This window comes from Tyto alba, unplaced genomic scaffold (genome assembly GCF_018691265.1).
Source record: "Tyto alba isolate M040663 unplaced genomic scaffold, T.alba_DEE_v4.0 Super-Scaffold_1000006, whole genome shotgun sequence".
In the NCBI taxonomy this organism is placed as follows: Eukaryota; Metazoa; Chordata; class Aves; order Strigiformes; family Tytonidae; genus Tyto; species Tyto alba.
The window spans coordinates 13,574,946-13,594,190 of NW_024881272.1; the positions used below are offsets into that span (position 1 = coordinate 13,574,946).

Sequence of the window (19,245 nt, forward strand, 5' to 3'; positions counted from 1 at the left end):
GGATAAAAGGATAATACAATTCTGAAATTTAATTTTACATATAAAAGATGTATTTTGTGTATAAACTGCATGTTTATTAATTGCTGTAAGGCATTAAAGTAGAAAGATCTCAATGAAGGCAAATTTTAAAAATTTGATATACACTGTTACTAAAATGTGACCATAGTTTTCTCTCATTTCCCAGAGAAGCCGGGGCAGAACCTGATCCCTCCAAAGGATCTCGACCGGACCTGCTGCACGACTCGGCTCTGCCAGCGGTTTCCACTACCTACCTACAGGTCGGTCCCCGTTACCGATTGCTGCACAAGTGGGATAGCAGGACACGAGTGAGAACGGGAGGTTTCTCGGGGAGGAGCTGTGAAGCCTTGCTCCCCGACTTCCAGGATGTGGTGAGGCGGGGAATGGGGACGGCTGTTTGGTGGCGGGCTTTTCCTCCATCACCCCGCTCCCTCCTTTCTTACAGCGTCCTTAAAGCGAAGTCCCCGCAGGTCCCCCACGGGTGTGTGAAAACAAGTGGGAGCGCCTGGGAGCGGGTGTGAGAGGGCAAGGGACCGCCAGGGCCGGACCTGCCGCCGCGCCAACGCCAGCACGCAGAGTTTTGGGGTGCCTGAAGGGCCACCCCGCAACAGGCCTTTACCCCAGCGCCCCGGCTCCCCTCACGCACACTTCTCCCCTCACACATCCTCCCTCCCCACCCGGCGTAACCCTCCCCCTGCTTTCCGCTTGTCCGCGGTGTCGCCCCCCCTGCCCGACCCTCCCGCCCCCCACATCCCCGCTTCGCGCCGCCCGCCCCTCAGCTCCGAGGGGAGCCGCGGCCGGCGCGGCCGGCACTGCGCATGCTCCGGGCGCGCGGGGCCCGGGGAGGCGGCGGGGCTGAGGGGGCAGCGGTGGTCCGGCGGCGGGACACCCCGGCCGCGTCCCCCGGCTCGCTCCCGCCCCGCAGTTCCCCCTTCCCCAGGCGCCTTCGGGAGGGCCGCTCTGCGCCGTGCCGGCGGCCGAGGGTGCCGCGGGCGGCTGGCGTCCGCGGAGCGGCCGGTGTGCCGCCGCAGAGGCGGAGGGCGGTGCTGTGGGCGGCCGGGGGAGCCGCGCGATTGGCCTCCGCCCGGCGGCTGGCTTGTCAGTTGGGCTCCAGGGGTGGCCCTGGGAGCCTCTCGCCCAGCCCTCTGACGGGATGAAGCCTTTAGGGGGATGCGGCGCTCTTTGCATTTTGATTAAAGCCCCTCATCTCCCTTCAGTCTGAAGGCAGGGCACCAGGGAGGACGGGTCGGAGGGGCCTGCGCAAGGCCGGGCAGAGAGGGAGGGGGGTGAGAGAGAGAAAACCCCTCTTGGTGTAACACGTATGGCTCTATAGGAGAAATCATCTCTGGGAATATAGTGGAAAGGACGGAGCTGGTATAAACTGAAGGCGCCCGGGTTTAATTCACACTTGTGGGTGCCCAGCATGGAGATGCAGAGATGGTCCACAAGGTGGAAAACGAGAAGGTGGCCCTGGGACTCGGCTGTAACCGTGCTCGCCACCTTCGCCATCCTTCTCCGGGCTGCAGAGGTCAGAGGAGGTAAGCAAGCGAAGGGAAGCCGGGGAGGCCAGTCTCCTCTCTCCCCGCCTCGGCGAGAAGGACCCGGGGCACGGCTGGGGGGCCTTTCAGGGGAAACCTGTCAAAGCGGCTCCCGTTGCTGGGGGGGCGAGAGGGCACGAAGGCGCTCGGGGCCGGCTCGGGGCGCGGAGCCCCGCCGGGCGCCGCCGGCAGCGCGGGCAGCCGGACCGTCCTCCCAGGTGCCGCGGGGGGATGGACGGCTGCCCTTCAGCCTCGGCGTTCAGCTCTGGCTGTGGTTTTAATGTGGCGAAGGGGATGCACTGAGAGGGTGGGAAGATTAAAGGAATACTTGTTGAACGGAGTTGCTTCTCCTCTTCCAGCACTGAACTTAATTTTGTGTAGCGTGCATACGATTTTCAGTTTTGTTGAACTTACGGAGTCGTTACTCTGCTCAAGTTCACCAAGTTGTGGCTGAAATGGAGCCACAACTATCTGCCTTCCCCTCGGGGGGGGGGGTGGGGTGGGTGAGGAAAGGGAAAGTGGGGGAGTGGACGCTCTCCCCTCCGATTTTCTCCATTCTCAGCTTATTTTGTTTGTTTGTTTGTTTGTTTTCCTCTTTGCAAAGGGTTCCAGTGGGCAAAAAGTTATCCAGGACGCGATGGGAGGGAAAAAAAAAAATACATTTGAAGGGTCCCTTGGCAGCCGCTGAGGGGAGCAGCTCCCGGCGGTGGCGGCGCCCCGCAGGTGCTGTGCGCGGCGCCGGGCCCGTGGGGGGCCGGGGGCCGCAGCCGGGCGGCCGCTGGGCTCCACTCGGGCGGTGGCCGCGCCGGGGCGCCGTCCCCTGCCTCCTTCCCCCGCTGCAGCCTCCCCGGGGCTTGGGATCGAGTGGTCCCTTAGGTGGGCAGGGTGCAGTCCGCGGGGGACTTGCAGTGGGAGCGAGAACCAGGCAGCAGCGCGGCAGCTTCAGCAGAAAGGAATAGCTGTGCCCTCTCGTCCCCTCCGCCCGGCTCCCCGGCGCGGCTCAGCCCCCGGCCGCCCTCCGCGTCCTCCCAGCTGGGCGCCGGCGAGGAGCTCCGGCTTTTTGGGATGTACTCGCGGAGCTGTAGTGTATAACCTCCGGTGGCGGGAGCGCTTTACTCTCCCGCCGGGGGTGGAAGTGCTGCCCCTTCCTCCCTCCGTCCCTCCCTCCCTTCCACCGGAGCCCGCAGGCGCATCTGGAGGCCAGTCTGGCTGGGACCGAGGTTTTTATTTTTCTGTGGGTCTGACATCCACGAAGGGGTTTAACTCTCCGAAAAGAAGGGTTTAATTTTTATGCATTTATTACTTTACCGGAGTCTCGATCTGAATTTCCACTTTCTGAACCCGCAGCCATCCTGGAGGGAGCACAGTAAGGCGGCCGGCTGCCCTTCAAGCCCTTTATACCTGGGCACAACCTGCCGGTGTCAGACCGGTCGGGGCTCCTGCCCCCTGCTGGCCCCGTCTCTGACAGGGACTGCAAGGGCTCGGGTTTCATCCCCGTTGCAATGCCACGGACACCAGTGGCGTTACACCCAGGGTGAATTAACCTCGCAGGGCTTCAAGGATTCGGCTCCTCGTTACTCTGCCGAAACTAAATTTCTTCAAGAAGCAGTACTGTCCGCAAAGGCATGATAGATTTCTTATGCCACTTTTCAGGTGGCCATTCACAGTTAAACTGACGTAAGTAGGATTTCCACAGACTGTCTTTACATAATGGGTTGGATGCAAATGGAAAGTTAGAAGAAAATCTAAAGCCAGGCAGCCCAGGAAGGATCAACAGAAGTTGTCTGGGACTTACTGAAAGATATTCAGAAACGTTAGGCAGAATAATTTGGTTTTGGTAACTCTATAAAGTTTAAAAGCTATATTAAAAATCTTTTCCTCTAGCCTTCTGTATAAAGGACACTTCAGAAACAAAAATACAGGCTTTTTGTGTTTGTGGAAGCATTCTGAAAAGAACTTAGTTCTTGAAGTTTTCTGAAAGACAGTATGACATTTGCTTAGAAACTACAGGGAGCTGTGTTTGGGGCTTGATCTGTTATTGAAGTCAGTAAGAGTTTTTCCATTGACTACAGAAGGAGTAGAATTTGACCTAATTTCCCTAACAGAGTACAAGGGAGATATTTCAGAATTGTCTTTTATGTATTCTAATCTTATTTAAAGTAGTTAGAAGATAAGATAGGACATAATGATCCGTATTTGAAAATAGGAGAAGGAAAATACTGAGGAATAAAATAAAATAGCATACTACAGCAGGTAAACAATATGACTAAATGAAATTGCTGGGTAAAATATGAATCATTGTCCTTATGAACTCTGTTACATTAAATCCCATATTCTTCAATTGTCTTTTCACAAACTATCCCTATGTAAAGAAAATTACATGGTGTATTCATTTAAAGTGCTAATCATATAGCAGTGACTTCTCTTTAGACAACAGAATCCATTCCATGTAGAGAAACCTCAAAAGATTCCTAAAATTCCTGACTTTTTTTCAAGTTTCCTTATTTAATACAAAAAAAAGGAGAAGTATGAAGTGTCTTTCATAGTACCAAGAAAGCGGGTGTGAAGATCTGATTGGGCTCTTGAGTTATTTATTCTTTAGAGAGAAAAAAGTTACAGAAGTGAGAAGCAACTGAATGGGAAAACTAGTGACTCATATTTGGTCAGCTCAGTACCCACCAGCTCTTAAGAAGCTCTTTTTAGAAAATATTTTTGCTTTATGACTTGGCTAAAGTAAACAAAATTCAGTACTTTAAAAGACATCCTTTGATTTCCTTTCCCCTTCCTCACCTTTAATACTAAATCTGTTGGTAATGTGTTTGGAATGAATAAACTCATTTAGTCTAAATGGCATGGCTTCAACACTGTAAATTTTTTGTAAGAGCCTGGCATCAATGCACTGTTGTGATGCTGATTTAAATTTCATGGGCAAGAAATGAAAAATCAGTCTTTTTATTATTTATAAGCTTTTTCAAGCAAATGGAAATCCAGCTCTTAATCTGAGTGCAAAAAGATTTAAGAATCCTTACTGAAAATGAAGTTATGAAGCTATATATAGCAAATACACTTTGGCCCTTCTGTGTAAGTGACAAGCAGATTTGTTTCTAATACAGAATAGATACTTTTTACATTCGCCTTAGGAAACACAAAGGTTCCTTGTGCTTCCCACACACAGGCTTGTAAACTAGTGGGAGTTCTAGGTGCAGAAGGAATGCAGAGCTGGGCCCACTAGTGATGGCAAAAGGAGAGTTTTCTTTGCGGATGCACACTTAGCACTGTCACTTATTTGTCACTGCTTAGTAGGTTACAGTGGGAAGATAAGGATCTGTTTCTTGAATGAAAACTCTTTAATGTATCTGGCTAGTCTAAAACTGTATAAAAAGGTGTTTAAACTAGAAATGTATGAATCTCTTCTCAGAACTGTTAGTGATGTACTTTTGATTTTAACTGATCACTTTTAAGGTTGGAAAAGTATATAAACATTTTCATTGTACCTTTATTTTACAGTGTTAATTTTAGCTTAACAAAATGCCATTAACCTTCAGAAACAGAGGACATACATGTGTTTCGTAGATAAATATTCACAAAGGGAGCAAAAGTGATTAAATTAAAGGGCAATTTCCCTAGATTCAGCTAGTGGTCCTAGATGAAGTTTTTCTGAGTCCCAGGGATCAGCAGGTGAAATGGTCCAGTCTTCCCAGTGTAGTGCAAGAGAGATCTGCATGTATATGTCTGTTTCGCTATACAATTTTGATTTTAAATTTTTTTTCTAAGGTAAAATAATTATTTCAGCTTCAGCAGCAGACATCTGACACAGAAAAATGACTGGCATGTGTTGTAGATTCTCTAGAGCATGAATCTTTGCATTTAATTTAGGAGACTTCACAAGGATCCCAGAAAGGACTATTCAGTCTGCAGGAAAGTAAGTCTATTTACTAGCTCTGCAGAAAAGAAGTTTCTCAACTTCAGTTTTGTGTATATTTTAAGAAATGTAACTGTATGTAAGTACATATAAAATACCCACAAATACTCAGTGTTTTTGGCTTGAAATAATCAGGCCAAATAAAACAAATAAAGGTGTCTAGCACCTATTATTGTCATTAGAAAAAATAATCTTTGTGATAAAACCTTTCCTGGTGCTATGGTGTTATCTGATTACTAAAGAAGAAAAACATTGTTGGTAAAATTGGTGTCTGTAGCAGTTGTAAACTGTAGGAAAGGAGTTGTCATAGTCAGTTTTACAATTGTCTTGCCCAAAGTTATTTGGTCTCCTCCAAATAGGGCCCTTAATTCTAACAAGGTTGCAGCATGATAAAGAACCATGACATTACTACTGAAGTGAAGTTATACCTAAAACACACTGGAGCAATTATGTCTCTCCTGGATTTGTTTTGTACAGTGGTGAACAGTAGGGTTTCCATCTGCCAGCAAGATTAAGAAGTTGCTTTTCTTTACTCTGTAGAGCTCTCTGCTTCTTTTCAGAAGAAATCCTCCCAGCATTGGTTAATTTATTGTTGTTCTGAGTATTTGTTGGTAATAGGGGGGAATAAATTAAGCAGAGTTTGGGAGAAATCTCTAATGTTCTAAGAATGTGAAGTCTCATGCAGTGATAAAGATTTGCCCTCTGGATGGACACAATAGAGAACAGTGGCTTAAAAGGAATTAGGTGAACACACATGCCTGTTGCAAGGGTTTATAACTGTACTACTAGGTATTAAATACCAAGTTTACAGACTGTAAATGTAAGGATTAATTGTTGACCCTGATATTACAATAGTAGTAGAATCTGGCAGAACTTGAATACCTTTTAGCACATTATCACACATAAGGGGTTGTAAAAACCTTTGTAAATTCCAGGTCTGGGACTTCACTGTATGTCAAAGTGTTAATGCATACAGTATGTGAAATAGAAGTTATCTGGCAGAGCTAATATTATGGAAGCAAACTGTTTGCTGCAAAGCAAACTGAAAGATGTATTACAAAATACGATTAAAAAAAAAAAAAAAGATCCTGATCCTGCTATGAATAACGTCACTGGTAGCTAAGCTTTGTCTGTAATATGAATTAATTTAGTTATGAGTCAAATTACGGTCACATTGTTAAAGTACTACTGTAGTCTAAATTTTACCTACTCTGTCCCTTACACATGCATTAACTCATGGTATTCTGATCATAGTATCATAGTAGTCTGATAGGTTACCAAACATTCATAGTTTATAAAAAAAATAAAATTCAAGGTTTTCCAACCTTGCTCTCTGCTTAAGTGGAATTTCTGCAAATATCAGTACAATACAGAATTGTGTCTGATTTCCTTGCATTGCTCTCAAAAGGGAGGTAATACCTCAGAAATTTTTAGTTGTATGATTTAAAAAAATAATTTAGTTGTTTCTCTGTTAAATTAAATAGGGTTACATTAAGTGGCACCATTTGTAAATCTTTTCTTTAGCGGTGTTTTGCTTCTTTTCTCTGGTTATAGCTGAAAAAATGTACAAATGTTCCGCAATTCAAAACTCCCATCCATTAGAAGATATGTTTGAAGTCTGTTGGGACTGTTTCTGAATAAATACTTTGATCAACAAAGCTTTTAAGTGGGCTAGATTTTTTTGACGTTTAATTGCTGAGGGAACACCTTGTCTCTTCCTGTAGCAGTGACCATCTTCAGACTGTGAATTTTTTTGATATGGTAATAGAAATAGGATACTCCAAGAAGTTAATACTTCTTTTGCTGATTTTCACAGGTGAAAGTACTGTCTTCACTATCAGTACAAAAATAACTTTTTGAATCTTTAACAGAGGCCTCAACATTATTATATCAGAACTGCAGTCCAAGTGTCTAATCTGCTGTGCTGTAAAATAGGAATAACTCTACAGAAGTATTACCACAGATGTTAAACTGATGGATCAATACAGGTCTGCACCAGGGGATGAACTAGCCCAATCTTATGTGGGTAACAAGTGCAACATTTTAAGGAATCAAGATCAGGTCTTTAGTAATTGATTGTAGTCAATACTGCTGAACAAGTGATAAAAGTACAATCTAGCTAGTCTTAGAGAAGGTTTTAAGTAATAAAAAAGTCACTTTTTGTGGTGAAATATATAAATCAAATATGAAATATCAGTCTCAAAATCTAGGTTACACTCCAGAATTGTGCCATGTAACAAAAAACTGAAATAACTATTCTTATTTTTTGTGAATATTTCCAGTAAATAAATAAGCCTGTAGGCTAACCTTATTAAAGATCTGAGCATGTAGTTGTATATAGGCAAGTTTTCCACTGGTTTCAATATGGGGTTTAAGTGGGTTTTTGGTGGTTCGTTTGTATGTTTGGTTTTTTACTGTATGAGTGTTAGAGATTGGTCTTTAAAAATAGATATAGTCAGTAGTTGGTGAGTATCAAAAATGCATCCCATATATGCATAGAATGTCTTTATTGTCTTTGAAATACTATTATGTATTTAGTAGATTTTGCAGCATAGGAAGTAAATGACAAATTCCTATATAACTGGTATGGAAACAGAAGTAGCCAGTTCTGAGCAGCTTCACACAAGCCCTCTGTTGGTGAAATAATCAGTCATAGGCCATTTAATGCATTCCTGTATGCATCTGGATAATCTCTAGTTCTTGTAATCATTAAATATGAAAGCACTGCAACAACACCTTCTTCTAAAAATGTGACCAGCCAAGATCCCAATTACATGATTCATCTAAAAGCTAACATGTAGTAAAATTTTTAACAGATAAAACAACCTTGAAGTATGTCTCTAGAAATATATATATATTGGCAATATATATTCAGTTAATCTCATAAATTTATATTCAGGTACCTAGAAAAAAAAAACAGCTTGATTTTTAGGACCACTATGTTAAACAACATTATTTTAGGCAGCTTAATTGGTGTCATTTTTGTACCTGGAAGATGTTCTGTAACTCAGTTTTGCAGCCCACAAAACGGAGAGTTCATATTACCCAGTTCTGTAAAGTCCTTTGGTTAACATCTATGAAAAGTATTAGAACCTTCACAAAGGACACTGCAGAACTGATGCTTTTGATGCTTATTCCCAGAACAGTCTTCTGTTACACGTCTGGGCTTTCAGTAGAGAGTTGGGAGGCAGGTGATTCTCAGACTGCTGATCCCAAAAGCCTGTGAAAAAGTGCAGGTCTGCCCAGAGCTTGCCAGTAGGAAGCGCTAAGGACAGGTGAGTGTCTGATCCTTTTCTGGTGCTTGGACACCTATGGCAGAACTGCCAGGAATCATAGTTTGGGATACAGAGATTAGAGCCTGCAGTGGGAATGTGACAGAGTCCTTTCTAAGAACTGGGAAGTTCAGTGAAACATTTTGGGAATAACATGCATTTGAATTCCTGCTCTTGGAAGTTTACTCTGGCATCAATCCTTAACAGATGAAGAACACAGTAAATTAGTAAGTACAAATAATAATAATAATAATTATATGTACTTCTGTTTTTAAAAGATACCCATCATAACTGCCCACAATAAGTAAAAGTGTATGAGGGTAAAAATAAGAACAAAAATATTCCTGCCACACTAGAAATAGCACAGATTTCTAGTAATAGATGGGTCCTGTATTGTATCCTAAAGGTCGACAAACTAACAGTTTAACAAATCCAGATTCTGACACTGCTAGTAAAGACTTTCTTATTGTTAATTTGTCAAAGTGGATGCATTTATTACTCTTTCTGCTCTAGCAAACTTAGGTCTAGCTGGTAAACTAAACTGCTTGCGAATTGTTGATAGAATCAGATACTGGACTAATAATCTGGGAGAAGGAATGCAAGGAGGGGAAAAGTTATCAGGTTTCACAGTAGGAGTACTGCTGAAACAGCTTGACAAATGGTAGCTAAAATAAACCTGTGTAGAAGAACTCTGACACAATCTGTGTTTAAGACTGTTTTTAAAAGAAAAACGTCTCCTTTTTCTGGCCTGACAGCACTGTTCTGAGAGGTAAACAGCAGAAACTGAAGACTAGTTACCCCTTCATATGAGTTCTTGTTAATGAAAATATTTTCACCTCTTACCATTCACTGAGCTTTGGACTGTCTAATGAGTGTCGGTTAGAAACCTTGATCATAGCAGGTTTTATCTTTACTCACTGATAGAATACATGGAGAGTCCTTAGAATGAGCACTTATAGTTATGAAGATTCAAAATTTTAAGAAAAGTAAATAAACTAAATAACTGTAAGCTATTATGCCTTTAATAGGTAGCATAGTTTCAAAAAACTGTGGAGCAGCCAGTACCTTCTATTTAATTTCCTAAATGTATACCTAGAAATCTATCCAGAGGTGGCCAATTTTGAAAGTCTTGTCCACAAATATAAGGAGTCCTTCATCAGTACCCACCAAATACGCATAATTTAGCCTACCAGGCTATAATAGCTTCTACTCTTCAAATGATCTGTCACAATAAAGTAAAACTGGACTATACTTTCAAAAAACACTCATTTTAGAGTGAAAGGATTAATGTTTCAACACTTAAATTTTAGTTTTGCGGAGGTTCCATTGGAACAGATTACTGACAGAATGAAACATATTTCCATGGAAAAATATGAAGTAAGATAATAGTAATTTAGAAACACTAGTCTTCCTAGATTTGTCAGATAATTCTTTTTACTGGGGCAAATTAAGCTCTTTTCTACTCCAGGGTTGTATCTCACCAATTACAAGTTATTGATTGTAACTCTTACAGGCTATTTCTGGAGTTATCACTGATAAATTTTCACTTTCACATTAATCAAAAGAAGGGCATTGCTGAAGAATTATGATTACTTGAGAAGTTATCTGTTTGTTATATCTGAAAAATATATAATACTGTTTATTATAAAAATACTGTTTATTGTATCTGAGAAAGGAAAAATCATCATTACCGAAGTTATTAACAATATAGCAATCAGTTGCACACTCAGTTTTCTAGGGTATACCTGTAAAGTAAAAAATATTTGCTCTTTTTTTCCCTTGAGTTTTGTTATTATTTGTGTTTAAAGTATGTCCCCCAGCATGCAATCTGGGAGTATCTTGTAAATTATGTAGATGAATATAGCCTTTATGTAGGGAAGGGTCATTGTGCCTGAGCTCTCTCATAAAATTAAGAGGCTAACACCCAGGAGTTATCAGACCAAAATCTAAATATAATAGGATTTCAACTTCTGTGTTTTATTAGGCATTTGAACAGAAGGAAAAATATTCTGGTCTAAATGAGTCATCCAGTGAACAATTTCTTATGGGAATGAATTTTGTATCTAGAAGTTGTCACCACAGTCACTTTCCTGTCAGTCCTGGAGAGTTCACTTTGAGACCTGACAACAAAGTCCTTCCTTCTGAAAATGCAGATGATTGTTTCCTCTGTATACCCTATCTTGACTAAAAGTCTGTCTTGAACTGTTTGGTCCTTACTCACTGTTACCTATAACTGCAGCTAAAAATGCTTTGCTGTACAGTTCATAGGAAGAGAACAGATGTCAAGTTTGATATAGCCTATCTAAAAAGGTTCAGGGCTACATTCATTTTTCACTGCAGCTTCTAAGTGGCTTGCAGCATGTTCTGTGTAGAATAGAAGAAAACTCAACATGTGGGACCTTCTAGATAAGAAGGACAGTTGTCCATTCTGAATTCCTTGGTTATCTCTTAAGGAATAATCAAATTCACTCAAAAGAAGTCTCAGTTAAATTAATATCTTTTCAATCTGCATGTGTTCCAAGCCTACTGAGGACCACTGCATGCATCTATGTTAGGATCACTCTAGGTGTATGACCTCTTAAGATCCAAGTAAGACAGCAAATACTGAGTGAAATCCACAGTAGTGGGGAATTGCAGCCACTCATGGAATTGACCCATAAACTGCCTCTCAATACAGCTTTATGTAGGAAAGGATGATTAGAAACCTGATAACCAATTAGCCTGTGTAGGTTAATAAGAATTTCTGAGGAAGCACTCACAAGTACAAGGAAAATGTTTTCTTTTGCAAATAAAAAAAATTCTAGTAATAGAATGACCAAGTAATTTTCTATCAATTAAATTAATCCAACACAAAATTTGTCAATTAATCTGTGACAGCAACAGACTTAAATTACTAGTAAGATAGTGTGAGTGGAAGCTACTATGTATGCTAAGAAGCAGGAGCTCAAGTATTTCATATGCTTAAGTGTAAATTTATTGACACATACACGTTAGCTGTTAGAGTGATATGGGACAGAACATTCTACTTACGTGAAACAATACAGCTCTATTTTCAGTGTGTGTTAATGTCCTAACATTTACGTATGTAGCATTTCCATTAAAGTCACTCACTAGATTGATTTGAGTAAGCCTACATGGAGAACTTATTTTGGTTTTGGATCATTGCTGCAGTTTATCAGTAGCTAGAAAAATATTAAAAAGCATCTCTTGTAAATCAAAACATTTTCATAAATGTGAAGTCATTAAAATAAAGATAACCTTACAACATGATTGTAACTAGAAAGATAATATGTATGGAATTTACCTTTTTATCCAAAATGATTGCTGCTGGTGTAATTCCAAAGATTACATTGCTGCCATTAGATGTACTGTTGAGCCATCTTTTTTGTGTTCTGTACAGTTTGTCTTTGCAGGGTCAGATGGGCTTTATCACAGTGCAGAATTTTAATGATGGCAGCTGAAGCACAAACAAGAAATTTTATTGCCTATCACTAAGATATTAAGTTTGCCATGATGTCAGTTACAGACAAGATACATAGTTTGTAAACTAAGAATATATGATTAAACACCATTCATTTAATTACCATCTGCATTTAAATAAATCCAAATGTTATGAACCAGACCTGACCATTCCAATGCCTATGTTCTTGCATCTGATACAACTTGAACCTGCCTTGTAATATATATCATTTTACCCAGGCTTATGTGGTCACTTACAAGAAGCATTTGCATAGAGATGTAGAAATTCTAAGCATTTGTAGTGAAAACTGAGGTCAACCTTAAGACAAGGAGGCTCGATGTCACATATTGAATAAGCCAGCAGTACAGACTATGTGGCCAAAGGACCTGTTTCTGCATTGTTATACAGTTTCTCAGTCCCACATTTCTCTGATATCATAACCTGTATTGTTATGGTACCTGGAAACCTCCTCCATGGATAGTTTCCACCAAGAGAAAAGGAGAGCCATATTACGTAACAGATGCCAGCTCAAATGTATCAGGAAGTCAAAGTGAAAGAAGCAAATCCTCTGATCTTGTATAATGAGTACTGTTTACATTTACGACATTATAACATATCAGAAATGAATCAGCTTTTTTTACCAGCTTCTACTTAACTCCAGGAGAAATCACATTGAACAATGGCTGTAGTTGATAGGTATAATGCAATATAAAGGCATCAGAATTTGATTTATATGTGTAGTATCAATGTCAGTATTAATGATATATCACAGATTTTCTTTCAATTTAGAGGCTGTGGCATGAAATGAAAGCTACGATATTTTTAACTGTGAATATATGATCAAAATGTAGTCTAGATTTTTACAGAGGTTCTTTTTCAATCTATATTTGCATTACATTTTTAAAAGATATGGTTATTAATTCAGTGAATAGAAGTGATTGTCATAGCCTTTAAAATAAGTGTATCATTGGATATGTAGGAAGTCTAGGCTTGAAAATGCTGACCAAAATTGGAAGCCAGTTTTCATATGCACTTTCCTTCTCCCTAGACAAACAAAATACATGAAGTTTCCCTCATGTAGCTCACTCCTAATACTCTGTCCTGACCTGGCAGTGTAGAAGTGTGATCTAGCATCCAGTTTACAACTGCTTAACTCCACTGAATCCTTTTAATTTCCAGCAGAGATCTGCTGACAGAATTTTTTTCCCCCTTCTTTTTACTTAACATGCTTTTACACATGTATTAGTACTATTTAAAGTAGCTTAGAAGATTTTATATTTCTGTCAATCTGTCTTTTTTTTTCCCCTAGGGTTCCTATTTAGTTCCTGTAAAAGAAAGCTAAAGGGAAAGCCAAGGAAGATTAGATAAGGCTTTGGAGTTATATTTAATGTGAAATGCTCTATACCAAATGTTCTTATCCATACCACTATAAATATGGAAAGCTCATTGAGCGAATGGATGTACTTCAGTCATACCACAGTAATGAAGACCAGAATTTGTCTCTACAATTTTTGCAAGTTACAAGTTATTTCAGGTCTTGAGATGTTACACCACTAATTTGTTTCTGTACTTTATCATCTATTTTTGAAAACCAGGAAGTTATGCTGGAGCTAAATGATTAACAGTTCAGTATCTTGAAAGATAATAGGTTAAGTTCCCATCTCACACAATTCTGTCATCTAAAAAGTGATTTTTGAAGAATTCTCCTTTGCCATTCCAGAAATCCCATCACTTTTGAACCCTTCTCCTCTGGCAACTACTGTAAAGTCTGTTCGTGGCAGTGAAAGTTGCGCATCTCTCTGAACATTTTTGAATCAAGGACATATGATGTTGAAATTTGCACTATAATACTTAATGAGAAGAATGATACCCTGCAGTTGGTTCTCCATCAGTGTAAAAGTGGCACATTGGAAATTTGCTTTTTCATTGCAGTCTGAAACTCAGGAGAGCTTAATCTGAAAAATGCAAGCTTGCCCTGATGAACACAGGCTTTGTCTGGCTTGCCTACAGGAGGTGGCCTTCAAGCAGCAGTGCAATGTGGCCATAAACATCTGCATGAAGGGACCCATTTTCAGGGTCTGGATCTTGCATTTTGTCAAATTTGCCATGGCAAATAGAGTTGAGTTTTCAAAGCTGATGTCTAAGTTTCATAAGGAGAATTAACTGCACTCCAGGAACTGGTGAACAGAGCTGTCTGCGTGAGGCTTATTTGTTGGTAATTTCCTTACCATCTTAAATCTCAGCACCAAATTGGAAGGATGCAAAAGTATTACATCATACTTCATGAATTTACAGTTTTCTTTACTTCTTCTAGGAGAAAACTATCCAAGGAAATTAGATTAGAAGGTGAAATCATTTAGGCAAGCTGCGTTATGCACTGTAAGGAAGCTCTTGTGAGAGACCCTTAATCTGCCAATATATGGGTTACCTTAATGTTGCCCCATATAAATGCAAGCTGTAACCTCAATTTGTGGACTATACAAACAGGCAAACTGGATGGCCTTAGCACTGGTGCTGTTTCTGGTTATTTCTTACCATTCCCAGAAAACATGTGGGAGCGAATGCTAGTGAAGAGGCAGTTTTCAGGAAGAGCTGGACCTCCCAAGATAATGACACTGAGCACTGCAGAACCTAGAGAAACTGGCAGAGAAAAGCCACAGTTTCAGCTGTTGGCTTCCAGACTGTGCTCTTCCCTGACTCTGTGAGTTGTCTTCCTACTTCTCTACCCTGGACTTTGAAGCAGGCCAGTGTTGGCTGTGCGAGGACTTCTTGTCGTCCTTTATACTTCAAGATGGCTACCTCTAACCAGTTAGAATCTAAGTGCTGCTGTTGTATATGAGCTGATTGTTTTTGACTGGATTCCTACATGTGTGTGCTCTGTGGCATATTGAGAGCAACTGTGCCTAGTGCTTTCTGTAGAGGTGTTGCACAGATCATCTGAACTGATCATCAAGAATTTTGAGACTAATGTCATGGCAGCCTGGTCAGGGCTACTGAACACTTGCTCCAACTAGGTTGCCATTGTTCCAGAAAATGTAAAAAAATCCTGAAATTCACCGAGACAGAATTTCCACTAGCAAAAAGAAGCTGTTTCTACAGAAGCCCCAATATATGATAGCCCTATGCCTGATACAGGAGTTGTGTAGGGAAGAAGTGATTTACAGAGTAAGCCCTGTTTTCAGCTGGGGGGTGGCAATAACAGCTGTGAGGAGACTTCCAAGCCTGCTACCTCCTAGTTGAAATACAGGATTGGTTGCATCCTAATCTGGGCATCTGCTGAGAGTCAAACCCAGGTTAAATAATGACACACATAAGAATATTGCAAAAGCATTTAAGAGGAAGAGACACAAACTTGATCTGTTTATTTTACAGACTGAATGATACGTAGGTTTCTATCGAAAGCAAATTTTTGTAAAGAAACATTAAATTTTATATATTTCTTCCTGGTTTATCTAGAGACTTCTGAGGAACTTCTTTACTTTTCAACTGCTTGTTTATGCGGCTATCTTCAGTCTTTTATATTAATTAGGAAAGCAGCTTCTGTTGCTTGTAATCTAAACTAGTGAGTCAGCCCTGTTATCTTTGAAGATACACTAATTACCTTTTTCTGTGTAAGTTACTTCATATAACTTGTCATTCCTATGACAAGTTACATTTCTAGAAATCCTTGTAAACTGACTAGTGTTTTGCTATTCACATTTTGTGAATCACAGTTTGTGGAAATAAATGTAATCTAATGAACTATTAACAAAATGTTTGTTCTTATTATTCGGAATTTGTGGTTTGGAGATTGTTCTCTTTTATTTTTCTGTTTCTTGTCTAGAAGTTTTTTAGTAGCAGAACTAGCAGGGAGTAATGAACAGTTTTGCTTATAGGTGAATACTCTTCCAGTCAGCCAGGCAAAGAACACCCATTATTCTAAAAAATAATGAAGAATCTGGTACAAATTATAGGATAGAGCAAAGGAAAAAGGAATGTAGCAGTGGTTGACTTATATAGTGACTTGGAATTTTTACTAATATTTCCAGCGATTGGTACTACATTACTTTACTGGTTCAAATTATTATAGGTACTGCAAAAATAACTATCGGTTACCAGAAAAAAGTATGGCAGTTGCTTCAGTATGGTAGTAACTTCAGAATTGTTGGAATACCTATAAAAAATACATTGTATCTGTTAAAATTATTTAGTTAGCACTTAACAGAGAGTTAAGACTAATGTTTCAGAATTTGCACATTACTGAAACTTTCGTTTTGAGAATGTTTGAACATAATGTATTGAATATGCAGGATATGTAGATTTTAAGTAAATTCAGGTGGGCACTGTTATATTCATTCAAAATTTATTCATTTGCAACAAACATTGGCTGTTGGGTTTGTATCTGTTAATATGATCTGATGGAAAAAGAAAATGAGAAGTTGCATGATGTGAATAAAAATAAAGAATCTCACAAGCATGTCCTTGTGAATATATTTTAAGACAGAATAAGTTATATGCATTCTAGGCTGATTGAGAAAACCTCAGATTTTATTCTTAAAGAATATACTTTTGACATTATTCAAAAGTAGGTTTAACCACAAGGTTGAGTTCTTCATATTTGACAATGCCAGAAGATGAATAGGATAAGCTAGTTAAATTTAACTTTGTTCACATCTGTTATTGATAGTGAATATACTAAAGTGACTTCTGAGATACTACAGTGACAAAAAAAGTAGTAACACTGCCTAGAACTATACAAATAGTAAGAAAAGAATGTAGCGATGTTTCCATCAGTGACTCTAATTAGAATATCACTTTGCCTGTTTTTATACTCTTTCAATTGTTGTTTGAAAATAGTTGTTCAAATAGTTGAATATTCACAGACAGTGAATTTTAGGCCTTAAGTTGATATTTGTAGACAAATAAAATGAATAACAGAGAATAAATTAACTATAGTTAATGCCACAAGTGCAGTTCAAAGGCATGAAGGAGGGTCATATTACCAGACACATCTCAGCTTTATCAGTGAAAGTCATGTAAAACTTTGTGTTTCCAGATAAAGTGGGTATAAGTTGGCCAACATAAAACCTGCAGAATAGTCTCAGTGAAAAAATGGTCTGTTGAAATTCTGTATCCACTCACAAAAAAAAAAAAAATCTGAAGCCATGATCTGTAAGGAGTATGAGAATGAACACCTTAATTTTTTCTAAGAGAAAAGATATTCAGTAGGCAAACTATGCTCTCTCACTGCCTCTGTTGAAGTGCTTGTCTATTCAGTACTTGGCTCTTTTACCGTGGTGAATTTGTATAGATTAAGGCTTTGTTGTTGGCTATATATGTATATATATGTATATATAAATAATTTTATATTAATATCAGTGCAGTAGAAGCTCTGGATTTTAACTTTAAATTGTTAAGACACTGAGCATAAATGCGATCTGATTGTACTTGGACTCTAGAGTACAAACCAAGTCCATTTGAATTTTAACCTGGAAGTAATGAAAGACTGTGATTCAGTCCACTCATTCCTTACGGGCAGAGCAGGTACATTTCTCTTTCTCTAACTGGATGAGAAATTAGATTAGCCTCTTATTTATCACTTTGTGTCTGAGAAAGCAGTCATACATCATACATTTTAATGTTGGCAACAGATGAGTTTCTGACATTTTTAGTAGCTGATTGCACCTGAAACTTGTGCAAACTTTTAAAATCAACTTCACTTCTTATGAATCATTCATTAAAATAATGTGTTGTAAGTTTCAATCACCAAGATTCTCTGTGTTTGGGAAACAGTGATGTTCAGTGTGTAGTCAAGTAGTTTGAAAATCTGATCATAACAATTACATTGGGTGGGATGAACTCTTATATATTTAAAAATTAATAATCCTGTTAAAATAATATTCTGGTGCAGGAGTGATCTGTAATAAATCAAAATAGGATGCAACTACTGCTATGATTACAAAGATGCTTTTGCAATTAAATTGTCCTTCTAAGAGGCTGCATACCATGGAAATGCAAGATGAGTAATTCTTTTTGTTGTTTTGTTTTGTTTCTTTTTTTTTTTTCCATTGTCAGCTGAACCCGTTGATGTGCTAAAAGCATTAGAATTTCACAATTCACCAGAAGGAGTATCAAGAACAGCAGGATTTTGCACAAACAGAAGGGATTCAAAAGGATCAGATGTTGCCTACAGAATTTCAAAAACTGCACAGCTGAGTGCCCCAACAAAGCAGCTGTACCCAGGTAAGATTGTCAGAAAGCTATTATTTTGATAAATTATCTTACTGCCTGTGTTTCTATGATATCTAAAGCACAGCATGTAGTCCATCATCAGTACCACAAAACACCTTTTTTATCCCTAGAGACAGGCCTGCATATGAATGACAGGAGGTGCTCTTTATCCACTGAATGAATGAGTTTTTATTGGCTTCAGTTATAAAGTTCTTCATCAATTTCTGTGCAGAATTGTCCTGTAATTTGTACTACCTTTTCTTTCATGATGCTATCTTATGGAAAGCTTATTTGGTGGCTTTGGCAAGTTTCCTCCAGTTTCAGTAGTACACTTAAAAGCAGTACTTCCTGGAGCAATGCTGCAGCATAGAAATGAGTTGTGATTGGCCATTGTAAAATCATTCCCAGAAGTACCATCTGTTAAGAATTACCTAAGGGTATCTGGGTATTTGGGGGACTAAACAAAGCTAGTTGTAGATAGCAGGTAATGTGATTCCATCTTCCCTCAAGTTGCTCTAAAATGAAATAATCACGTTTTGAAAAAGATTCTTTGGATGTTGAGGAAAGACTTTTATTCCATTATTTTGCTGACACATCGCTTGACCCAAGCTGTTGAGGAAAATGATAATAATATTAAAAACCAAAATCATAGAACATTTAATTTTTCTGCTTTGATATATCATGCAGAATTTGAACAAGTCTGTCTATAAACATACAAATTAGATGTTGAGAAAGAAAAATACTTTCTTTTTTGTCTTTCAAAGTATCAATCATATAGGTATCATCCAAGATCTATAAAAGGCAGAAACATACAGTAGTTTGTAG

The 19,245-nt window shown here is 39.5% G+C and overlaps 1 protein-coding gene across 5 annotated transcripts in view; it reads left to right on the forward strand.

Moving 5' to 3' along the window:
• Positions 1-895: 895 nt before the first annotated feature.
• The window catches only part of COL11A1 (collagen type XI alpha 1 chain), a 160,537-nt gene continuing 142,187 nt past the window's right edge, over positions 896-19,245 (forward strand). For 3 of the 5 annotated variants that reach the window (XM_033000510.2, XM_033000513.2, XM_033000511.2), the window contains exons 1-2: positions 896-1,556; positions 18,265-18,432. In XM_033000510.2, the coding sequence (XP_032856401.1) occupies positions 1,442-1,556; positions 18,265-18,432 (283 nt within the window). In that variant the 5' untranslated portion in view covers positions 896-1,441. The remainder of the gene's footprint in view (positions 1,557-18,264; positions 18,433-19,245) is intronic. The other 2 variants (XM_033000512.2, XM_033000514.2) reach the window with 1 other exon arrangement.